General features: G+C 46.4%; 1 protein-coding gene across 1 annotated transcript; it reads left to right on the top strand.

The window, feature by feature from the left end:
• Positions 1-399: 399 nt before the first annotated feature.
• On the top strand, positions 400-14250 carry impg2b (interphotoreceptor matrix proteoglycan 2b). The gene is made up of 20 exons (XM_053417586.1): positions 400-478; positions 1072-1275; positions 1545-1730; positions 2127-2155; positions 3357-3465; positions 4573-6369; positions 6412-6515; positions 6619-6780; positions 7889-7947; positions 8047-8067; positions 8954-9207; positions 9279-9340; positions 9511-9745; positions 9985-11744; positions 11828-12047; positions 12668-12878; positions 12992-13180; positions 13289-13496; positions 13743-13822; positions 14217-14250. Exons 1-20 carry the CDS (start codon positions 400-402, stop codon positions 14248-14250), a joined length of 6003 nt encoding a protein of 2000 aa, XP_053273561.1.
• The last annotated feature ends 4271 nt before the right edge of the window (positions 14251-18521 follow it).

Raw genomic sequence — 18521 nt, 5'->3', positions numbered from 1 at the left:
CACCTGAATTATCTGATGCTACTTTTAAGTTGAATTGTTTTTTGAAGCTTCTCTGGAGTAGAAAGTAAAAGACTTGATGTTCACCATAATGAGTGCGTTAGTTTGATTCCCTGTGAGCAGCACTGACCCGTTGCTCTGGTGCACGGCGGCTCTGACACTCATCCACTCCAGCAGCTTAACAAATAGGATTAGAGCAAAGAGAGAAAAGTCTCCTCCATCTGCTCACCTGAGAGGAAGCAGCGAGCAGACGTCAGGACCGGCTCTGAGAACGTCCCTCTGTGTCCTCACGTCTTCCAGCATGCTGCGCTCAGAGGGACACGGATGAGTGGGCAGGACGCCGTGAGGACGAGGAAGTAACGAGCAGCAGTCCGGGGCCGGAGCGTTGAGGAGACTTGAGAAATGTCAGGAGGGTTTGGGAGGATGGCGCTGTGGGCGCTCGGCGCCGTGCTGCTCTCAGGGTACATGTACATGGACACAGGTTGGTTTCATGTTTTTGAATCACTAGTTACTAACATGTCTGTGGTGGAAGAAGTATTCACTTCATTTACTCATGTAAAAGTAGAAATACATAGATGTGAAATACTCAGTAACAGTAAAAGTCCTAAATTGTAAATCCTACTTAAGTAGAAGTAGAGTATCATCGACATATACTTCAAGTATTGGAGTAAAAGTACATCGTGGGATGGAACAAGGTTTATAGTAGAAAAACTAAGATCAGTCAATGAATCTTTTTAATCATCAGTTAATTTTCTGTGGTTCTATCTTCCTGACTTTGACAGATTTGATGATTAAGTTATAAATGAAACAACTTTTCTTCTATGGAGACAAAATGTTCAGGTTAATCAATAATGAAAATAAAGATCGGTTCCAGATCTGCAGTCATAACGAGAAAATCAACCTGCAACAATAATCCAGAAATTTCTTCAGAATCCACTTTCAACCATGTGAAGTTTTAGTTGCATTGATTGTAAATCAAATAATTTAAATTCATCAATTAAAAACAACGTAGAGAAGTTTAGTGTTGAGCTGAAACTGAAGTTTCCCTGATTGTCTCTGAACTTCCTGATGCAGAAGCCGCTCATGAGCTGAGGGAGGATTGGCCGGATGGAGGCTTGGACGACTCGCCCCTGGTCTCAGACCAGCTTCTTCAGGGACGACGCGTCGCTTTGACTCGGAGGAAGAGGAACATCCTGTTTCCCAGCGGAGTCCAGCTGTGCACTCAGGAGACGCTGGACCAGGCCGTCGCCAACCATCTCAAATACTTTCACCTCAGAGGTTCGTCAAGTTTCTTCAGCTTCCTTCAAATGTTCTCTGACAATATTTCAGGTCATAAATAATTTGTGTCTTTGAGGTGTTTCGCTGAAGCCGTGATCCAAACGCACTCACGAGCTTAAACTGCAAGTCTGCCGTCATTAAAGGTCCCAGAGGTCAGAGGTCATGCAGAGCTACTGTGAAAGCGTGACCTAACAAGTCATGAGTCTCAGCTTCCATCTCCAGTGTGTAGGAACCAAAGCCAACTTGTGTGTCTGTGTTGTGTGTTGTAGTGTGTCAGGAGACGGTGTGGGAGGCCTTTAAGATCTTCTGGGACCGGCTGCCGGATCGGGACGACTACCAGGACCGGGTGAGTCGCTGCGTGGACGGCTCCGCCAGCGTCATGGACATCGGCAGCTTCTTCAGCCAATCAGAGGAGCACATCAGCCTCATCAAGAGTGTGAGTGGTTCCCTCAAACGTTTACTCCTCATGTGCAACCAGCAACTGGCTCTTTAAAACTTATTGTTAAACAAATATTAGTTTCTCTGAATATTACTTTATTCTCATACTGAGCTGTAAATATGCAGAGATGGACTGATAAGTGACATTATGTAAACCCTGCCTCCACCTCAAGTATAAATACATAAATGAGAAATCCTGTAAATTCATTTCACATTTAGCAAAAGGTAAATGGAGCTAAACTTTATAATCATGATGGTAATATGAACTATGCTGTCTATTGAGATGATGTCATGTTTTATAAGAGTAAAGATAAAACCTGGTTATAACACACGACTTGATGTGCTAGCCTCAGTTAGCCTGTTAGCATCAGGAGCAGGTGAACTCTGACCTTTGACCTGTTGCTGTCTTACAGAGGGTCGTAATGGCAACTTCGTTGAACAGGTCAGTGTGCGATGACAACGTTGTTGTGTTGTTGTGCTGTTGTGCTGTTGTGTTGTTGTGTTGTTGTTCATAAACCTTTACAAATCCTGATTTAACCTTCGTTTAGTGAGAAGCCTCGGAACTGGTTTTCTTTATAATGTGTCTGCTTGTCTCAAAAAACTGATTCTGTCCCGAGACTAGAAATTGTCCTTTTTATATATAACACTGATTACTTATCATATAACCTTTTGAATACAGATAATAAATACCGTCCCTAACATTATGGAGCATTGGACCTTAGAGAATATTTAAAATAACCAGCTCAGATAATAAATAGAGGCTGGTTTGTTTCACATGAACGTTGTGTCCTTTTCTGAGGAGAACACGCGATGTGTTAAACTCCTGTGATGAGTTCAAGCTGGTTGTGTATTGACTCGTGTGTTTCATCACCTGCTGCAGCGCGCCCGCCCCCCCCGGCCCTCCTCCATGCAGGTAGGCCTGCAGCACCCAGCACCCCCACCCACAGAGCTGAGACAGCAGCTCAACATCACAATATCACAGAGTTCTATTATAAATATGTCTGATATACAAGTATAAGATAAAAACATTTGTATTTTAAACAACTGTAGAAACAATGAGTCCAGGGAGGCTGCTCTCATGAGTCCTGCTGTCGAGCTCGAGTGTTGAGTGTGAGCAGTGTGTTTGTTGTTTCTTTGTGAGGCTTGTTGAGCGTTCATTACGCTTGTGTGGTCAATTTGTGCTGTAAAAACATGTCTTGGTCCAGATGTGGCTGCGTTTTGATGGATTTAAAGAGGAATGCCAACCATTTTAAAGCTTCACAGATGTTTTCTCTTTCGGCAGCTAATAGGACTCCATGTTTGTTTATGTGCGACTTACTGCAACTTAATTATTGATGGATGTTACAAATCCTCTGGGATTCGTCCAGAGTCATTATCGAAAACACAAAGTGTTGTTGAACAGAGCGATCACAGGAAAACTTGAAATGGATGAAACTTCCCTCTGAAATTATATTATTCTGCTTTTACCCGATAATCATCTAATTTTACTGATGTTTGTTTCAAGTTTGACTCTGAGATGAGAATTATGACACTTTTATTTACTTTACTATTATTGATTTATGACATTAATCAGCGTCACTGGTGTTTAAAAACCACAAAACATCTGTTTTCTTGATTGATGAATTATGAGTTTAACCTAACAGCCTCAGTGTGAAAAGGTGTCTCTGTTTCTCAAACCGTTCTTGTCTCTGGGTTTGTCCTGCAGCTCTGAGACAACATCCGTCCAGGCTGGAGACTCGCTGCTGGACACAGGTAAACAAAGAAAGAATCTTCTCTTCTTCACAACTCTAACTTGAGACTCTGAACCTCGTAGAAGAAACGATGGCGACACATTAACAAAGGAAGAATCTTTAACGCTCATTATGATTGAAATTATACCTCAAAGTTCAAAGCCACTAGATCTAAAACATTTGATCAGTAGATTTTTAAACTTCTTGATTCTCAACATTTGGGTTGATGCAGTGAACCTGAACCTTTAAACACCTCATCCAGATCCCAGAGTTCCACAGTTACCTTGATAGATCTACATTCTTCAATAGTTTTGCTGAGAGAATTAACCAGACCACAGATGCGTGGTAGCATCTTATCGCTGACCCTCTGGTGACCTAATGAAAACCTTCCTTCCTGATGGAGAACGACTTAAAGAAGAAGCAGCTACACAAAACGAAATGTCCGTCCAAGTGTTAGAGAGCGTCCCCCGGCTGACACCCCTCTGTCTGAGCGGCTGATTCCTGTCACACGCTCTGCGCTCAGAATAGATCTGTAAGCCTATTTGCAGAAGTCTGGTCAGTGGAGACGGGACTGAGTGGCGTCAGGTCCGTGAGATCACTGCACTTCTCTCTCTTTACGAGCTCGCCTCTCGATTCACAGTTTGATTCAAGGTCTAATCTGCATCAGACACCAGGTCTTCACTAGCTAGCTACAAAGACTTGATTCAACATGGATTTTATCGTGTTCGACCAAAACCATATCAATGATAGCTTTTTCCAGACCACATGCATATATATTTATATATATAATATTCTACCCAGAATGTTGCTCTGACATCACAGACACCTCACATCGATTGGACAGACATGTGAGTGATGAGAGCAGCTGGGACAACCCTGAAGGACGTTAGTCCACGATCTTATGTTTCAATGTTTAAACATTAATTGGTGTAATGAATATTTCTGAGTTGCTTATGAATTACCAGGACAAACTGTCTCATGGGCCATAGAGGGTCAGAGCCCCCCCCCGGTCCATCAGATGATCTTACAGATGCTTGACTCTCCTGTTAACGGTATAAAGGGTCGAGTTCACAGCGGAGACATTCAGGTCCTCATTCTTTCCTTCTCTCCGGGTTCTCTCCTCTGACAGCGGAGGATGTTGTCGTCATTGGGTCGATTCCACCTTCAGTCATCGCTGAGATGTCCACAGAGTCTGAAGAAGAGGATGTTGCTGAGGTCATTGACTCTGCTACCCACATGCCTTTGGATGGACAAGAAGAAAAGCCTGTCCCAGATACAACCAAGGAGGAGACTGAAGAGGATTTAACTCCTACTGATCTGGATGTACCCGACTCAGAGGTGATTGAAGAAGTCACCCCTGTCGGTGAAGAGCCACCTTTGGAAGTTGTCGCTGAAGAGTTCCTCACAGAAGCTACTGTTATGGGTCTTACAAAGCCCACAACAGTACCTGCTACAGAAGCTGTCACAGTGCAGGATCTAGAGCAGCAGGAAACTCCAGAGCTTGGTGCTGAGGCTCCGTCAGAAGTCATTTTGGAGGCAATCCAGGAGACAACAGACATTTTTAGCCAAGAAGAAGAAGAAATCCCAGACAAGTCTTTAGAAATCCCCCCGAGGGTAACTTTAGCTGATAAGGTTTTCGAGGAACCCACTGAAACAGAACAAGCTGAAGCAGTTCTTGAAGAACCTGAAGGAGACGTCCACAAATCACCAGAAGTTGTAGAAGTTAGTCAAGAAACAAGGGAAGTCCGCACAGAGCCAATCCCAGCTGTGACTCCAGAACAAGAACCTGACTCAAGCATAGAAACAGAAGTTCCATCTCAGTCCTATAATCTGGCGACAACAGTCAAGGTCGTCGTAAAAGCCAGTGAAGATACTGAAGAGGACCGAACACCACAAGACCAACTGACGACTCAGATTACTCCAGATGCAACAGACAAGCCAGAGGAGGAGGTAGAAGCAGGAATCAAACATGAAGAACCCATAGATGTTCCCAAAGCTGCTGTTCAATTGGAGGCTCCTGCATTAGAAACAGCAAGTGAAAACCTACATGAGGAAGCAGGGGGCGCTGTGGGGACTGTAGAAGCTCAACTAGAGTTTATTAAAGAAGGAGAAGAAGAGCCAGTGAAACCAGCAGATACAAACGAAAAAGATGAAGAACCAACTGAAGAAAGACCTGAGGCACCTGCGGATCCTGTAGAGGAAATAACACCTGAAGAAGATACAGAGCCCAGGGAGGAACCAGTAGGAGAACCAGAACGTGTCGAGGGTATTGCCAAAGACAAGAAACCTACAGTAGTAGAGGAGCATGAAGTAGTACCTGATCTTTTTATTACATCTGTGTCTGATGAGACAACCGAGGAAGAACCAGGAGCAGGACAAACCAAACCCCAAGTTACAGAGGAGATGACATCCCAGGTCCCTGCAGAGTCTCATGAGGAGAGGACTTCGGTTGTTGTTGATCCAGAGGACACAGAAGAAGCACCTGAACTTCCAGGAGGCTCCGAGTTTGAAATCATTTCAGAAATCACAGAGGAGGATACCACCCAGTTGATTTCAAGTGAGGTCCCAGAACCTGGAGACGCTCCTGCAGCTGAGGAAGATATTGCCTCAGAGGGTCCAAGGGAAATATCCCCAGAAGTTGTGACTCACATTCAGCCAGAGACGATTTCAGAGGTGGAATCTTCTGAGGAGGTCACACCAGAGTCTCATGAAGACATTGTCCCAGAAGCTGCACCTGAGGAAGACAGAGCACCAAGTGGGGACAGCATCCATGATGCTCCATCAGAGGTTCCACGAGAGAAGGTGGAAAGGATCTCTGTTGATGTTACAGCAGAAGATACAGGCACTCTAGATAAAGTGTATTCGGAGTCCTCAGAGGAAATCCCTCCAGAAGCTGTGGTCGGTATCCCTGCAGAGAGTACCCAGGGTACTGCCCCTGAGGAGGCCCCCCCCGGCACGTCTTTGGAAGTCACGACCAAGTACATAGTGGAGTACAACAATGGAAACTTCCCTGATATAACAGAGAGGCCTCGTGACGTAGATGACGGCCTACTGGAGGAGGAGGAGAACTCGGTAAGCAGACCTGGTTCAGTGGTTGAACGTTAGCCAACACTTTTCTGTCCCACTGTTGATGAGAAACCAAACATGAGTTCTTTGTGTTTCACTTCCTGTTCAGATCGGTAACGAGATCGACGACACGCTGCTGCGGCCCCCCCGGCCCCTGAAGGACCAGGTGGTGGAGCTGAGCATCAAGCTGAGAGGAGAAACCTACCACGACGCTCTGAGGGATCCCAGCAGCTTCCACTACCAGCAGCTGGCCAAGCACTTCACACGCAAGGTCAGAGCAGGTTCCCTCAGTGACCATCACCACGTCCATGGTGTTATCACCTGTCGGTTTAAAAGACAACACAACATCCAGAAGATGACCTTTTGTATCATTGTGGTTGTTAAATGTTTAGTGGATACGTTTCTAACACTAACTCCACATGTGGAGAGTCACAAACAGAATCTAGAGTTGAGTAATAAAGGCTGATGTTGTTATTGTGGAGTTTCTTCAGAATCATTGTCGTCATGTTATTTAGCAGAGCTGAGCTGTGGTGTGTTTGTGTGATTTCTGTGGTTGCGTCCTCCTCCTCCTCCTCCTCCTCTTCTTCACTCCTCTTCCCCCTCTCTGACGTCCAGCTCGTTTCCAAACTGACCGGCTTTGTGGTTTCCTACAAACTGCAGACTCAGGAGTTTGGCTTTCAGCGGCCTCGCCTGTTTTTCCCGCGTTAGGATCTTCACGCTGTGAAGCTCCTCGGCCCGATGGTCTGTGTGAGAGCTGAGAAACTCAGAGCACTTCGCTGGAAGAGCGGTGACTCACCTCGACTCAGTGGAAAAACAAGATGTGCCAGGAAAGCAGGGAACACACCGCCGAGAGGTTTTCAGCCCCAGTGACGCGGGACGCCAGTTTATGGTTTGAGTGTCGGGGTCGGGTCGTTAATGAGGCCACATGAAGTGGAGAACAGACTAATAGGAACAGCAGGACGCAGCGGAGGAGCAGAGTGAAGCTTCAGGCTCTGAGACCCGAGAAAGAAACGACTTCAACAGCTGATTCCACCAGAGACACAATCTGCTCCGACAACTCAACGCTCGTTCTTTAGAATCACTCATGGAAACGATTACATCTGCATCATAACAACATCTGGTGACAGAGACACACAACATCTGTATTCAACCAGAGAATCAATTAAAAGACCTCCTGCTCTCCGTCATGTGTTCATTCTTCTTCTGTCTTTGTCTCTAAAGACGTCAGCGTTTCTGTTGTTTCTCACTGATAATAATCAAGTAAACGTTCATCTTGTAATATCCACATGACAAAGTGAAATCTGACTCTGGGTCAGGGGTTAAACTCTCACCTGCAGCCCTGTGACCTGTGAACCTGACTTCCTGTTTCTAACCCGCAGATTGAAGACGCCTTTGAGAGGCTGCCGGGCTTCAAGGACGTGTACGTGGTGGAGTTCAGGTGATTTTTTAATTAATCTGACATTTTTTTGAACTTGTTAAAATATAGAATCAGTTGAAACCTGATTGTTTCTCTATGATTCTGTGTTTCTGTTCTCAGACCACAGAAGGACCTGGAGCGGTGAGTTTTCACTTTCACACACTTCTTCACAAAAGGCTCCAGTTATCCCTGTGGCTCACGATAATTGCCTTTATTTTGAAATACCAGGAGCTGATGGCTTTTATTTTGACAGTTTTACTGAATGTGAACAGATGCAGTATAAGAAGCAGACGGAGTGTTTCTGTCTTTTCAGTTTCCTCTTTCCGTTGAGATTGTGAGATTAAGTGGAAACAGGCTAAATCTCTGAGTTTTGACTCTGACTTGTCTCAGAGGATTTGTCTCCTCGTGGCCTTGTCCTCGGTGACGCCTCCCTCGTAAAGCCCTTTCACCTGCACTAACTAACGGCTCTGCTGCCACCCTGCTCTAATTTCCACTAATGTCCTTAACAATAGTCGATCACCTCTTAAGTGAGTTAAGTCGCTCGCTGCTCGCCGGCCTGCAGGATTATTGTCAAAGGTTGTACGCCTCGCCCCCCCCCCCCCCCCCCCCCCATCTCCTCCAGCGTTTTACCACATTGATAAATTCCCTGAGTTCAGGTGAGTTTAAGACTGAACTCAGAGTCGAGTCCCCCTGGAGCTCGAGGCTCGGAGCCGCAGCAGGAGAACCACAGGTCGACCACATCGTTGTGTATCAGGTCCTTAGAACATGTGGAAGCACCATCATCAGGAAATCTCTTCAACCCAATGATGTAGAAAACATCAGATTGAAATTCAGTGAACGTTGAGGATCTGATTTCTACACGAGATTTGATTGTCCAAAGAAAAGTCAAAGATCGAATAAAGAAAGACTCAGTTTTACAGACGACACATTTTATTTTACTTCTGCATCGTAGACTGAACTCGGACGAGATGCACATGTTTCCAGTTCAGACTCTTCAGACACTTTGACTCGTCTTCTTGCTCCTCAGAGGTTTGGTCGTCCTGGTCCACTACGCCATCACGCTGGAGGTGGACAGCGGCGGCGTTCCCAACGACACGCTGGACTTCATCTCCTTGCAGAACAATCTGGTGGAGAAGAATTACCCTGGAGCCGCCGAGCAGCCCACCGTCATCTACACCATCACTGACTTCCGTAACTACATCACTGAGGCGCTGCACAAAGACAACTTCATGAGCAACAGCAGCCTGGAGACGCAGGGGGACCCTCTGCAGCTGGAGAACGGTAGGTTCCCGGACACGCGCCATGCGTCCTCAGATAAACGTTGACTCTAACAGGCTGTGATCTTTCTGCAGACGAGAACCTGCAGCTTTCTGTGAAACCCACGAGTCGACCAGACGACTCCTTCCACAACGTGGTGAGTCTGACACACGGAGAACACATCACACTGGTGAATGTTTCATTGAGAAGACAGGACTCAAACCTTTTCATGTTTATACTTTAAAACCTGTTGATGAATGAAGTGGACCGAAAGCTAAAGAAATCGAGCTAAAGCAGAAGCAACAAACTCTTTGAATCTGTTTTCAGGATAATGTCCTGGCAGCAGAGAAGCCTCCCGACGCCCCGAGTCATGAGGAGGAAGGAAGCAATGTTTTCCTGAAGAAGGACGACTTCCTGTTTGACCCCTTTGATCCGTGGAAAGGTCCTCAGACTGGGGGGGTGAGCGAGAATGACGTCTTCACGTTTGAGGAGAGCTCGGCTCCTCTGGCGCCCGATGAATTCCCCGATGAGACGTCGGACCTGGAGTCACTGGATGAAGAGAGTGAGTCCATGACAAGCGACAAACAGACTTCATGACAGTGGTTTTATACGAGTCATGAATCATGAGTTTGAATCTAAATCTAAAAGGAAACTTGAAATGACATGTTACTGAAGGTTTGAGAGCTCTCATGAGAGTTGTATGAGGATTGACGGTCTGGTCTCAGTTTTCTCACTGGGATGTGAAAACACTTCCTGCTAGATCCTGATAGTAAAGCTCTCCACGTGTTTTCTGCTTTACAGATAATGTATTTATTGAAGATGAGGGATTTCTTCTCAATAATGCTCCTGGTGCTGGAGACGATTCCTCCAGAGGGGACCATGCTGTCAGTGCTGGAAGCTCCTCAGCCACTGCCCCTCCACCGCTGAGTCCTCAGACGGGCTCTGAGAACACCATGGACGATGGGTCTGGTTCTGGTTCCTCTGGAGACGGCCAGGGAGCTGATCTCTGGTCCTGGCAGCTCTCTGTGACCTCGTATGGGACTGGCAGCCTGGAGGTGCTACCACCTCCTGATCTGGAGGAGACTGATGAGGAGGATGAAGACCAGGATGAGGAAGGGGTTGTTGTTGTTGAGTCTCTGAAAATGGAGGAAGGTGATTTGGTTGCAATGGGAGTAGAACTCACAAATGCTCCTCATTTATGGACAACAACAGCTCCTGCTTTTGAGGAGTCAGTGCAGGATGAAGGCCTTGAGGAACCTTTCCTGGATGAAGTCCTGGTAACACCGCACATCAGCACCGATCCACGTTTTTCAACCACAACCCAAGCTCCTGTGTTCTCACCCAGAGGAACATTGACTGTTGAACTTTCAGTACAAACGTTTGAAGCATCTGGAGTCTATGATGTGTATTCCCTGACAGAACCACATGTAACTATCGTGCCAGGCAGAGATTCTCCTGAACTTGAATCTTGGACTCGTGAGGCGCCTTTTCATTTTGAACCAACTGATTCATCAGTCAATCTTCAAGAAACCACTGAAGTGGTGGAAGTAACTACAGCAGCAGAAGATGCACCTGAGAGCGACCGGGTTGAAGGGATTCTGGCGCCTGTGGTTCCTGACACTGAAGCCCTTTTGACCGAAGAGTCTCCGACCTTTGTAGAAGTCCATGCAGTCACAGAACCTAGCTTTGCTATCATCACTGAACTGTCAGAACTTGAGGTTCTCACAGAAAAACCCAAACTGCTGCTGCCAGAACATGCAGATCACCATGAGGTTGAGATTTTAGAAGAGCAGCACATCGGCACCTCTGATCCTACAACGACAGCAGCACCGGCGGCCGAGGCTCTGGACAGTGACCTGGTAGCGGATGAAGTCATGGTCGTCACTACAACCACCGCTGCTCCTGTCTCGACCTCATCCATCAACTCAGTCCACAGCAACAGCATCGCACTCTCGCCTGAGAAAGACTCTCCGTTTACTCGTGTGTCGGATTCAGCGCCAGAAGACGAGGACCTGATTCAACATGAACACCTCAACCTTGAAGATTCAGATGAAGTTCCAATAAGCTTTCCATCTCCAGATGTTACTCGTTCACCACCAACAGTGGTGGCTGTAAAAGAAAAAGACAGTTCTCCAACTGTTGGTTCTGAACCGCTGCCAGGTGCTTCGGCACAGGGTCACGACATTGACTCAACCTTGACAGATGCTCTGAAAGAGGAAGTAGATACTAACATCCCCCAAACATCTCCGTCCACACTTCAGAAAGTCATCGCTCCTGCTGCCGAGATCCAGACGTCTGAGCACGATGTCCCTGATGTGCCGAGCATCGACGTCAGCTTCGACGTGTTCCAGTACGACGGAATCGCGACGGAAGGCGACAGCAGTGGATTCTCCAGTGGCACTCATGGGTCCGATCTGGATGCCATCGCATTACCATCCCAACCAGCCAGGGATCTAACTGTGTTCTTCAGCCTGAGGGTGACCAACATGGCGTTCTCCATGGACCTGTTCAACAAGAGCTCCCCTGAGTACAAGGCCCTAGAGCAACGCTTCATGCAACTGGTGTGAACTTAGGTTCTTCTAGATTTATATTTGAAGTTTGCGACATACAGCTCTTCTTACATGTCTTTGTCTTCACCTCACAGCTGGTCCCGTACCTGCAGTCCAACCTGAACAACTTCCAGAACCTGGAGATCCTCAACTTCAGGAATGGCAGCATCGTGGTGAACAGCAGGATGAAGTTCGGTAAGCCGGTTCCCAGAGGCGTCACCAACGTCGTCTACCTGATCCTGGAGGACTTCGCTAACACCGCCTACCAGACCATGAACTTGGACATCGACAAGTACTCGCTGGACGTGGAATCAGGTAAAGATACACCTAATACATAGAATCCATCATCAGAGAAGAGTTTGAGCTGAAGTCATCATGTTGGTGAACAGTGTTGGTGCACGGCCGCGTTGCTGAAGGAAGTCGTTGGTGCTTGTCGGCTGGTTTGAGTTTCTGTGGTCAGGTGTAAAACCTGAGCTAACCTGTCTGAGAGGAGCGCGAGGAAGAGGAGGAAGAGGAGGCAGTGAATCACAGTGACATCGAACACGATGGTTTCTCCAGCTGAGGCCGTTCGGTCACTTCCTCCTGCACGTCCGTCTCTGCTGAGCCGCAGCTCTTTAATCCGTCTGAGCCAATCAGAGCCGCTCCTGACGGCTGGAAGCTCTAATCTGCAGCAGTGAGTCATGTTCACTACGAGGGAGGGTTTCCACCACAGTCATCAGACCTTTCAGAAGAAAACCACCTCACTCGTACGGGACGAGTGAGGATCAACGTGACTCGTCTCCACTCGGGACGCCACCTTTCTTTTGTTTTTTATTACAGAGCAAATATCAGCTGTCGTCCACAGAACTTTGATAAAAGGGTCCGAATTACTTTGGTGTCATTAGAGGTCGTTTCAGAAAACTCCTAACAGGACTTGTTCCTCCTCTTCCTGTCAGGTGACCGAGCCGATCCCTGTAAGTTTCAGGCGTGTAACGAGTTTTCCAGATGTATGGTGAACCGGTGGTCGGGCGAGGCCGAGTGCGTCTGTGACGCCGGGTATCTGAGCGTGGACGGTCTGCCGTGTCAGAGCGTCTGTGACGTGCAACACGATTTTTGCCTCAATGACGGAAAATGTGACATCATCCCTGGCAAGGGCGCCATCTGCAGGTCAGAGGAGGTGTTACACTGTGTGGTCTTATAGTTTTAACTCTAATCTGTCATCCAACCACAAAAATTGTGTTATTATCATCGGGAATCGAACCTGTGTCTCTCTCCTGCAGATGTCGAGTTGGAGAGAACTGGTGGTACCGTGGTGAGCACTGTGAGGAGTATGTCTCCGAGCCGCTGGTGGTGGGCATCGCCATCGCCTCAGTGGCAGGCTTCCTCCTGGTGTCGGCCGGAATCATCTTCTTCCTGGCGCGGACGCTGCGAGAGCAGTACGACGCCGAGGACACGGAGGACCCAGTGAGGTGAGCGGCCATCTTCACGTCCTCATTCACTTCTCATTCAACAGAAGCAGCTTTCAGAAATGTTTACAAGTAGGCCTCCGAGGGAATCTAACATGTCCCCCGCTCTAGACGTGGAGACAGTTTGCCGACGCTGGAACGGGCGACCAAGTTCAACCCAATGCTGGAGAGCGAGCCCGTCACCGCCCAGTACTACCGGCGCTATGACCACGACTTGCCTCAGTTCTACCCCGGCCGTGACCCGGACCCCCCCGACCTCAGCGGCTCTGCCAGCGCCGAGATACAGAACCTCTACCAGAACACCGCGCTCAGCAGAGAGGTGAGCTGGGCAGTTTAACGATTCATTGTTCATGACAGAGAGAGAGAGAGAGAGAGAGAGAGAGGTGTTCAGTCCATATGATGTTCATATTTAAATTATCATTATTTATGTTTTCAACGATATTGAGGGGGACATTTCTGTAGATGGGGTCCAGACCCCCCTGTCCCCCTCTGGACACCCGGCCCTGTGTCTCTGTGAGTTGTGACAGTTTCTCACCTGAAGTGGTTTGACCTCTGACCTTTGCAGGAGATCCAGGAGCGCCTGAGGATTATCGAGTTGTGGTCCAAGGATCAACACTTTGCAGACTTTGTGCAACAGACTCAAGTGTGAGTGATTTGATCTTTTTTATTTATATGTTCAGATATATACATTCATGTTTTAAAATGTATATTAGTATCTAATATACATTTTAAATATGTATACTAGAAACCATTCCAAACTGCTCTTGTTCTAAATATGAAAGACAAACTGATTAAAATGTAAAACGTCATTAAGAGTAAAACTTCTGGATTTGTTTTAGATCAAGAAATATGATTCAAGTAATAAATTAAAACAGTTATTGGTTTACAATGTTGAATGAAACTAAACAATTAAATGTCTATTAAATAAAAATACTCATAAACTCTATAATAATCTATAACTGTGTCTTTAACCAACTATAAGTGTCTGTCTGTAACTGTCTGATGGGTTGTTGTTGTTGTTGACGTTGCTGTTGACCAGGTTCCTGGAGAGAAGAGGAAGCTCCACCACCTAGAGAGCAGAGTGATGGAGAAGAGCTCAGGTATCAAACACGTCACTGTTCGTAAACGTGGTTCAACCACATCTCCAACAGGTCAAGAGAGATGAGCTGTAGATGGATCTGTATATAAATATGTATATAAATATGTATATATACGAAAACCCTGCTGCTTGTCCACTTGTGTTGACCTGAGTTTGTTTGTTTACCTGTTTGTTTACAGAATCCTGCCTTTGTCTGTGACTCGAGGAGGGGGGAGGGGCTTGTGGTCTGTCACCTCGCTGCGTCTGATTGGCCGGAGCAGAGGTGACGAGCTGCTGAATCTTGGGACTCTTTCTATTGAACCTGACGTGAACTCTGACCCCTACAGGGTCGTCTGTTCCTCTGACCTTTGACCTTTGTGTGTAAATGCTTTAACGCTTCAGTCTGTTTCTGTCTTACTCTTCATCTTCCGCCTCAACTCAACGTTTCTGTTTGCGTCTCGACCTGCACGTCCTCGCTGTCGCAGAAAAGAAAGAGCTTTCGCGTCGACCGAGTTTCAGACCTCGTGATTGGTCGTGACAGAAAGGCCGTGCCCCGGTCGTGACTCCTCCCCATCAGTGCCTTTGCCGCTTCTCTGGGATTTGATGTTTAGAATCTCAGATACCTGGACGTTAAAAACCGGTATTTCCGTGACTCCACGACAACTCGACCAATAAACCGCCTGTTTCCTCTCCTGTGTTCAATCAGCTGCTTAACGAACCAATGTTTACATTTCTCTGCTGGAGTGTAACCGATGTGTAGCATGTGTAGCATGTGTAGCATGTGTAGCATGTGTAGCATGTGTAGCCAGAAGGTAACACAATGAATGTTCGCAACAGGAAACGTCCCGATGTTCGTGAGCTACGGAAGACGAGTCGGGCCACAAGAAACTGAATCCTTATCTTTTCTTGTGGCACGAATCCTCTTCGGTATTTATGTTTCCGATGTTTCTGATGCTTCTAGGGAACGTTGAACGTGAGTTTATACGCTGATGATATTCTCTTGTTTGTGCACAACGACCATCTGGTTTGTAAAAGCTACGACCTTGTTCCCGCAGGTTATTTAATAAATGTTTAACGAGGCTGGAACAACGGAAACGATCCGAGCGTTTAAAACATTGAAAGAGTTCAAACAGATCGAGAGGAAGAAGATTTCAAACATTCAAGAACATTTTGTGTAGAAAATCAGATGTTTGTGTTGTTTCTTTAGAATCTGTGTTGTTATTAGATGTCTCAGACACGACAAACAGCGACTCCTCCGCAGGTCACGTGTGTGTGTGTGTGTGTTGTGTGCACGTGCGCGGCCTCTCTCCTTTGTGGTGTTTTCTATTGTGTTTTATAAACTGTTTGTCTGATTAGAACAAAACTAAAACTGTGTAAAACTGACGCACTCACTTTTTTTAAATAAAAAGACGATATTTTCGACACAGTCGTCTGACGTGGAGTCAAACATCTGTCACATGTTCCTCACGTGTCGCGTGTTCCTCATCACACGTGTGTGGATCCGTTTTCTACCCGACAGCTCAGCTCCGTAGATTCTCTGGAAACTTTCACTGTTTGGTTCTCGGAGGAATGTGAACCGGACTCCAGCTGTCAATCACAGCGACCTGATGACAGCACAGTGTGTAAATAAAGGTTTGAGGATCAGGTTGTCATCGCCGAGACGTGAGGCCGAGGTCACACTGCTCCTCCTCTTCATCTTCATCTTCATCTTCATCCTCTTCATCTCTTTGCTCTTGTTGCGTTCATTTCTTTTTAATATTTTTATTTCAATTTAGATGTAAAAGGACTTTTTGATTTTAGATTATTAATATGATTTTTAAATTGATTTATTTTATTACATATTAAGAGGAAAATATAAAGTGTTCAAAGGCTCAAAGCTGTGTGTGTGTGTGCGTGTGTGTGTGTGCGTGTGTGTGTGTGTGTGCGCGCGCAGATCTCACCCGTCGTCAAACACAATCTGAACGATGACAAACGCTCACTTTGAGGAATCCAGAGGAATGTGTGTGATGTTGTGTAACAGTGGTGAACAACCTGCTGGTGGCGCTGTGGGCTCCTGTTGACGTGAGGTCGTGCTTCATGAAGTGATGAACTGACTCCAGGTCAGATTTAATCAGGTTTAAGTCTGATTGAACACAGAGAGGAGGCTCTTCATCTTCCTCCTCCTCTTCTTCTTCCTCTTCATCATCTTCCTCCTCCTCTTCCTCCTCTGGCTGCATGAATGTTTGTTTCCACGGTGACGCTGATGTTTCCACTCGTTCCCAGTTTGGAAAGTTTGTTTCGACTTTTTGAAACTCGCCTGGTTTCTGTCAAACGGTTGAAAACCAAACCTCCTCCTCTTCCTCCTCTTCCTCCTCTTCCTCGGCTATTTCTGACTTTTTCCAGCGTTGTTTTTTCCCTCAGGAGAAAACTCGCAGCACATTTTGGATTTGTCTTCTTCCTCTTGTCATATTTTTTATTTCTTGTTTCTGTTCATTCTGATTTGAGGGTTTCTGATAAAACTTTAAAAGCTCGAGTGTTTAAGATTCAGGAGAAAATTATCGATCTGTAAAACTTGATTATAAAAGTTTGCACTCGTTTCATCTTAATTGTATAAATAGTTTTTTCCTTTACCCTCGAATGGGCCCTTTATATTTACATGCATTATATCTACACACTTTATATTTACATGCATTATATCTACACACTTTATATTTACATGCATTATATCTACACACTTTATATTTACATGCATTATATCTACACACTTTATATTTACATACTCTATATGTATCTGTCTGTGGCCTGATTGGCTGGCTGACCTGTGGCCCCTCCCTATTCAAGATGGCTTCTCGAAGCTGAGCCGGAGCTCGTCTCACCTGCTCTGCCGAGTCGAGCTGCGAAGCTTTGATCGTTTTTGAGACATAACACAACACTCATGAAAAGAATCCTTAAAAAGGAAGTATATGAAAAGATTGTTCAGGGTTGATTCTGATTGGTTCGTATTCTCACAGCTGAGGAAACGTTTCCACGGGGATGATCAGAGTCTTCATCCTCTCGTCAGTATCGATGTCCCAGCATGCATTGTGTCAGGCTGCAGCAGGTGGTTCAGGTGAAGAGGAGAAGGAGAGAGAGAAGAGTAAAAGAAGAGGGGGAGAAGGAGAGAGAGAGAAGAGGAGGAGAGGAGGGGAGGAGGAGAAGAGGGAGATACTCTGTGCTTTCAGTCTGTTGTCTCCTTTAATTAAAGTCCAGTTTCACAGTCGTCTCTTTTTAAGCTTGAAAGTTGTAAAACCCTGATGAACCTGAATGCAGCGGCGGCGAGGACTGAAGACGTCTTTGAACTCTTCCTCTCGTCCGCCACACTCTGTGAATCCGTTCAAGGTGTTTGGAAAGAAACGCCAAACATCACCGTGGCAATTACCCCATTACCCATCAGCCACCTGAGAGCCGGAGGCGGCGGCTGGCACGGAGCGTGCACGGTTCAATTATGGCGATGACGTCAGTGCTGCTGCAGGTGGAGAGAGAAAAGGTCAGAGGTCAACTGTGACGTGCACATGAAAACGGCCTTCTGGGAAATCTTCTGCTCGTTTTTCTTCTTTCACAATGAATAATGTTAGAAAATGTAACTTTTCCAGAGTTTGGATGAGGGACCTGAACGTGTCACCTGGAGCGTGCTCAGAGAGAACCGCCCACTTCCTGTCACCTGGATTCCAGGTAATGACTTCACATCATCGTGTGTTCGGCGAACTCTGACTCGACTGCAGACGCCATCAGCAGCTGGAACAGTGGGAGGCGATTGGCTGAGAGAATCGTTTAGTTGTTGATTAGCAGAGAGCAGTGGGGGGTGGAGCCTCGGCTGGCAGAACAGCCTGAATGAGCCTGTTGGATGTGGGAGGTTTACAGTCCGAGGCGGGAGAGTCGGCGTGAGGAGGAGAAGCAGCTGGCGACTCTTTACTGACACGTTAACGTTCTTCCTGTGTTCACGCGTCACTTTGACACAAACACATGAAGACGGAACAGGAACTACATAAAAACTAAGAAAAGACGGAACCACAACATTTCACTTTAATAAAAGAAGAAAGAAACGAGGAAACAGAGGAAATAAACATGAATATAAACAAAAGTCAAAGAAATGAATAACAAAAAGTGATGTAGTACTTTAGGTGAGCACTGGGGGCGCTGAGAGGTGTTATAGTGACTGACAGGTGGCTGATGGGAGTTTGAGGATTTGAGGGGAACCAGTTGTTTTCACATCTTGATCAACATCACATGTCAGTTTCCCGCTTTCCC

Source organism: Pleuronectes platessa, chromosome 24 (assembly GCF_947347685.1).
Source record: "Pleuronectes platessa chromosome 24, fPlePla1.1, whole genome shotgun sequence".
NCBI classification, from domain to species: Eukaryota; Metazoa; Chordata; class Actinopteri; order Pleuronectiformes; family Pleuronectidae; genus Pleuronectes; species Pleuronectes platessa.
This window is presented reverse-complemented; position numbering and strand designations above follow the sequence as displayed.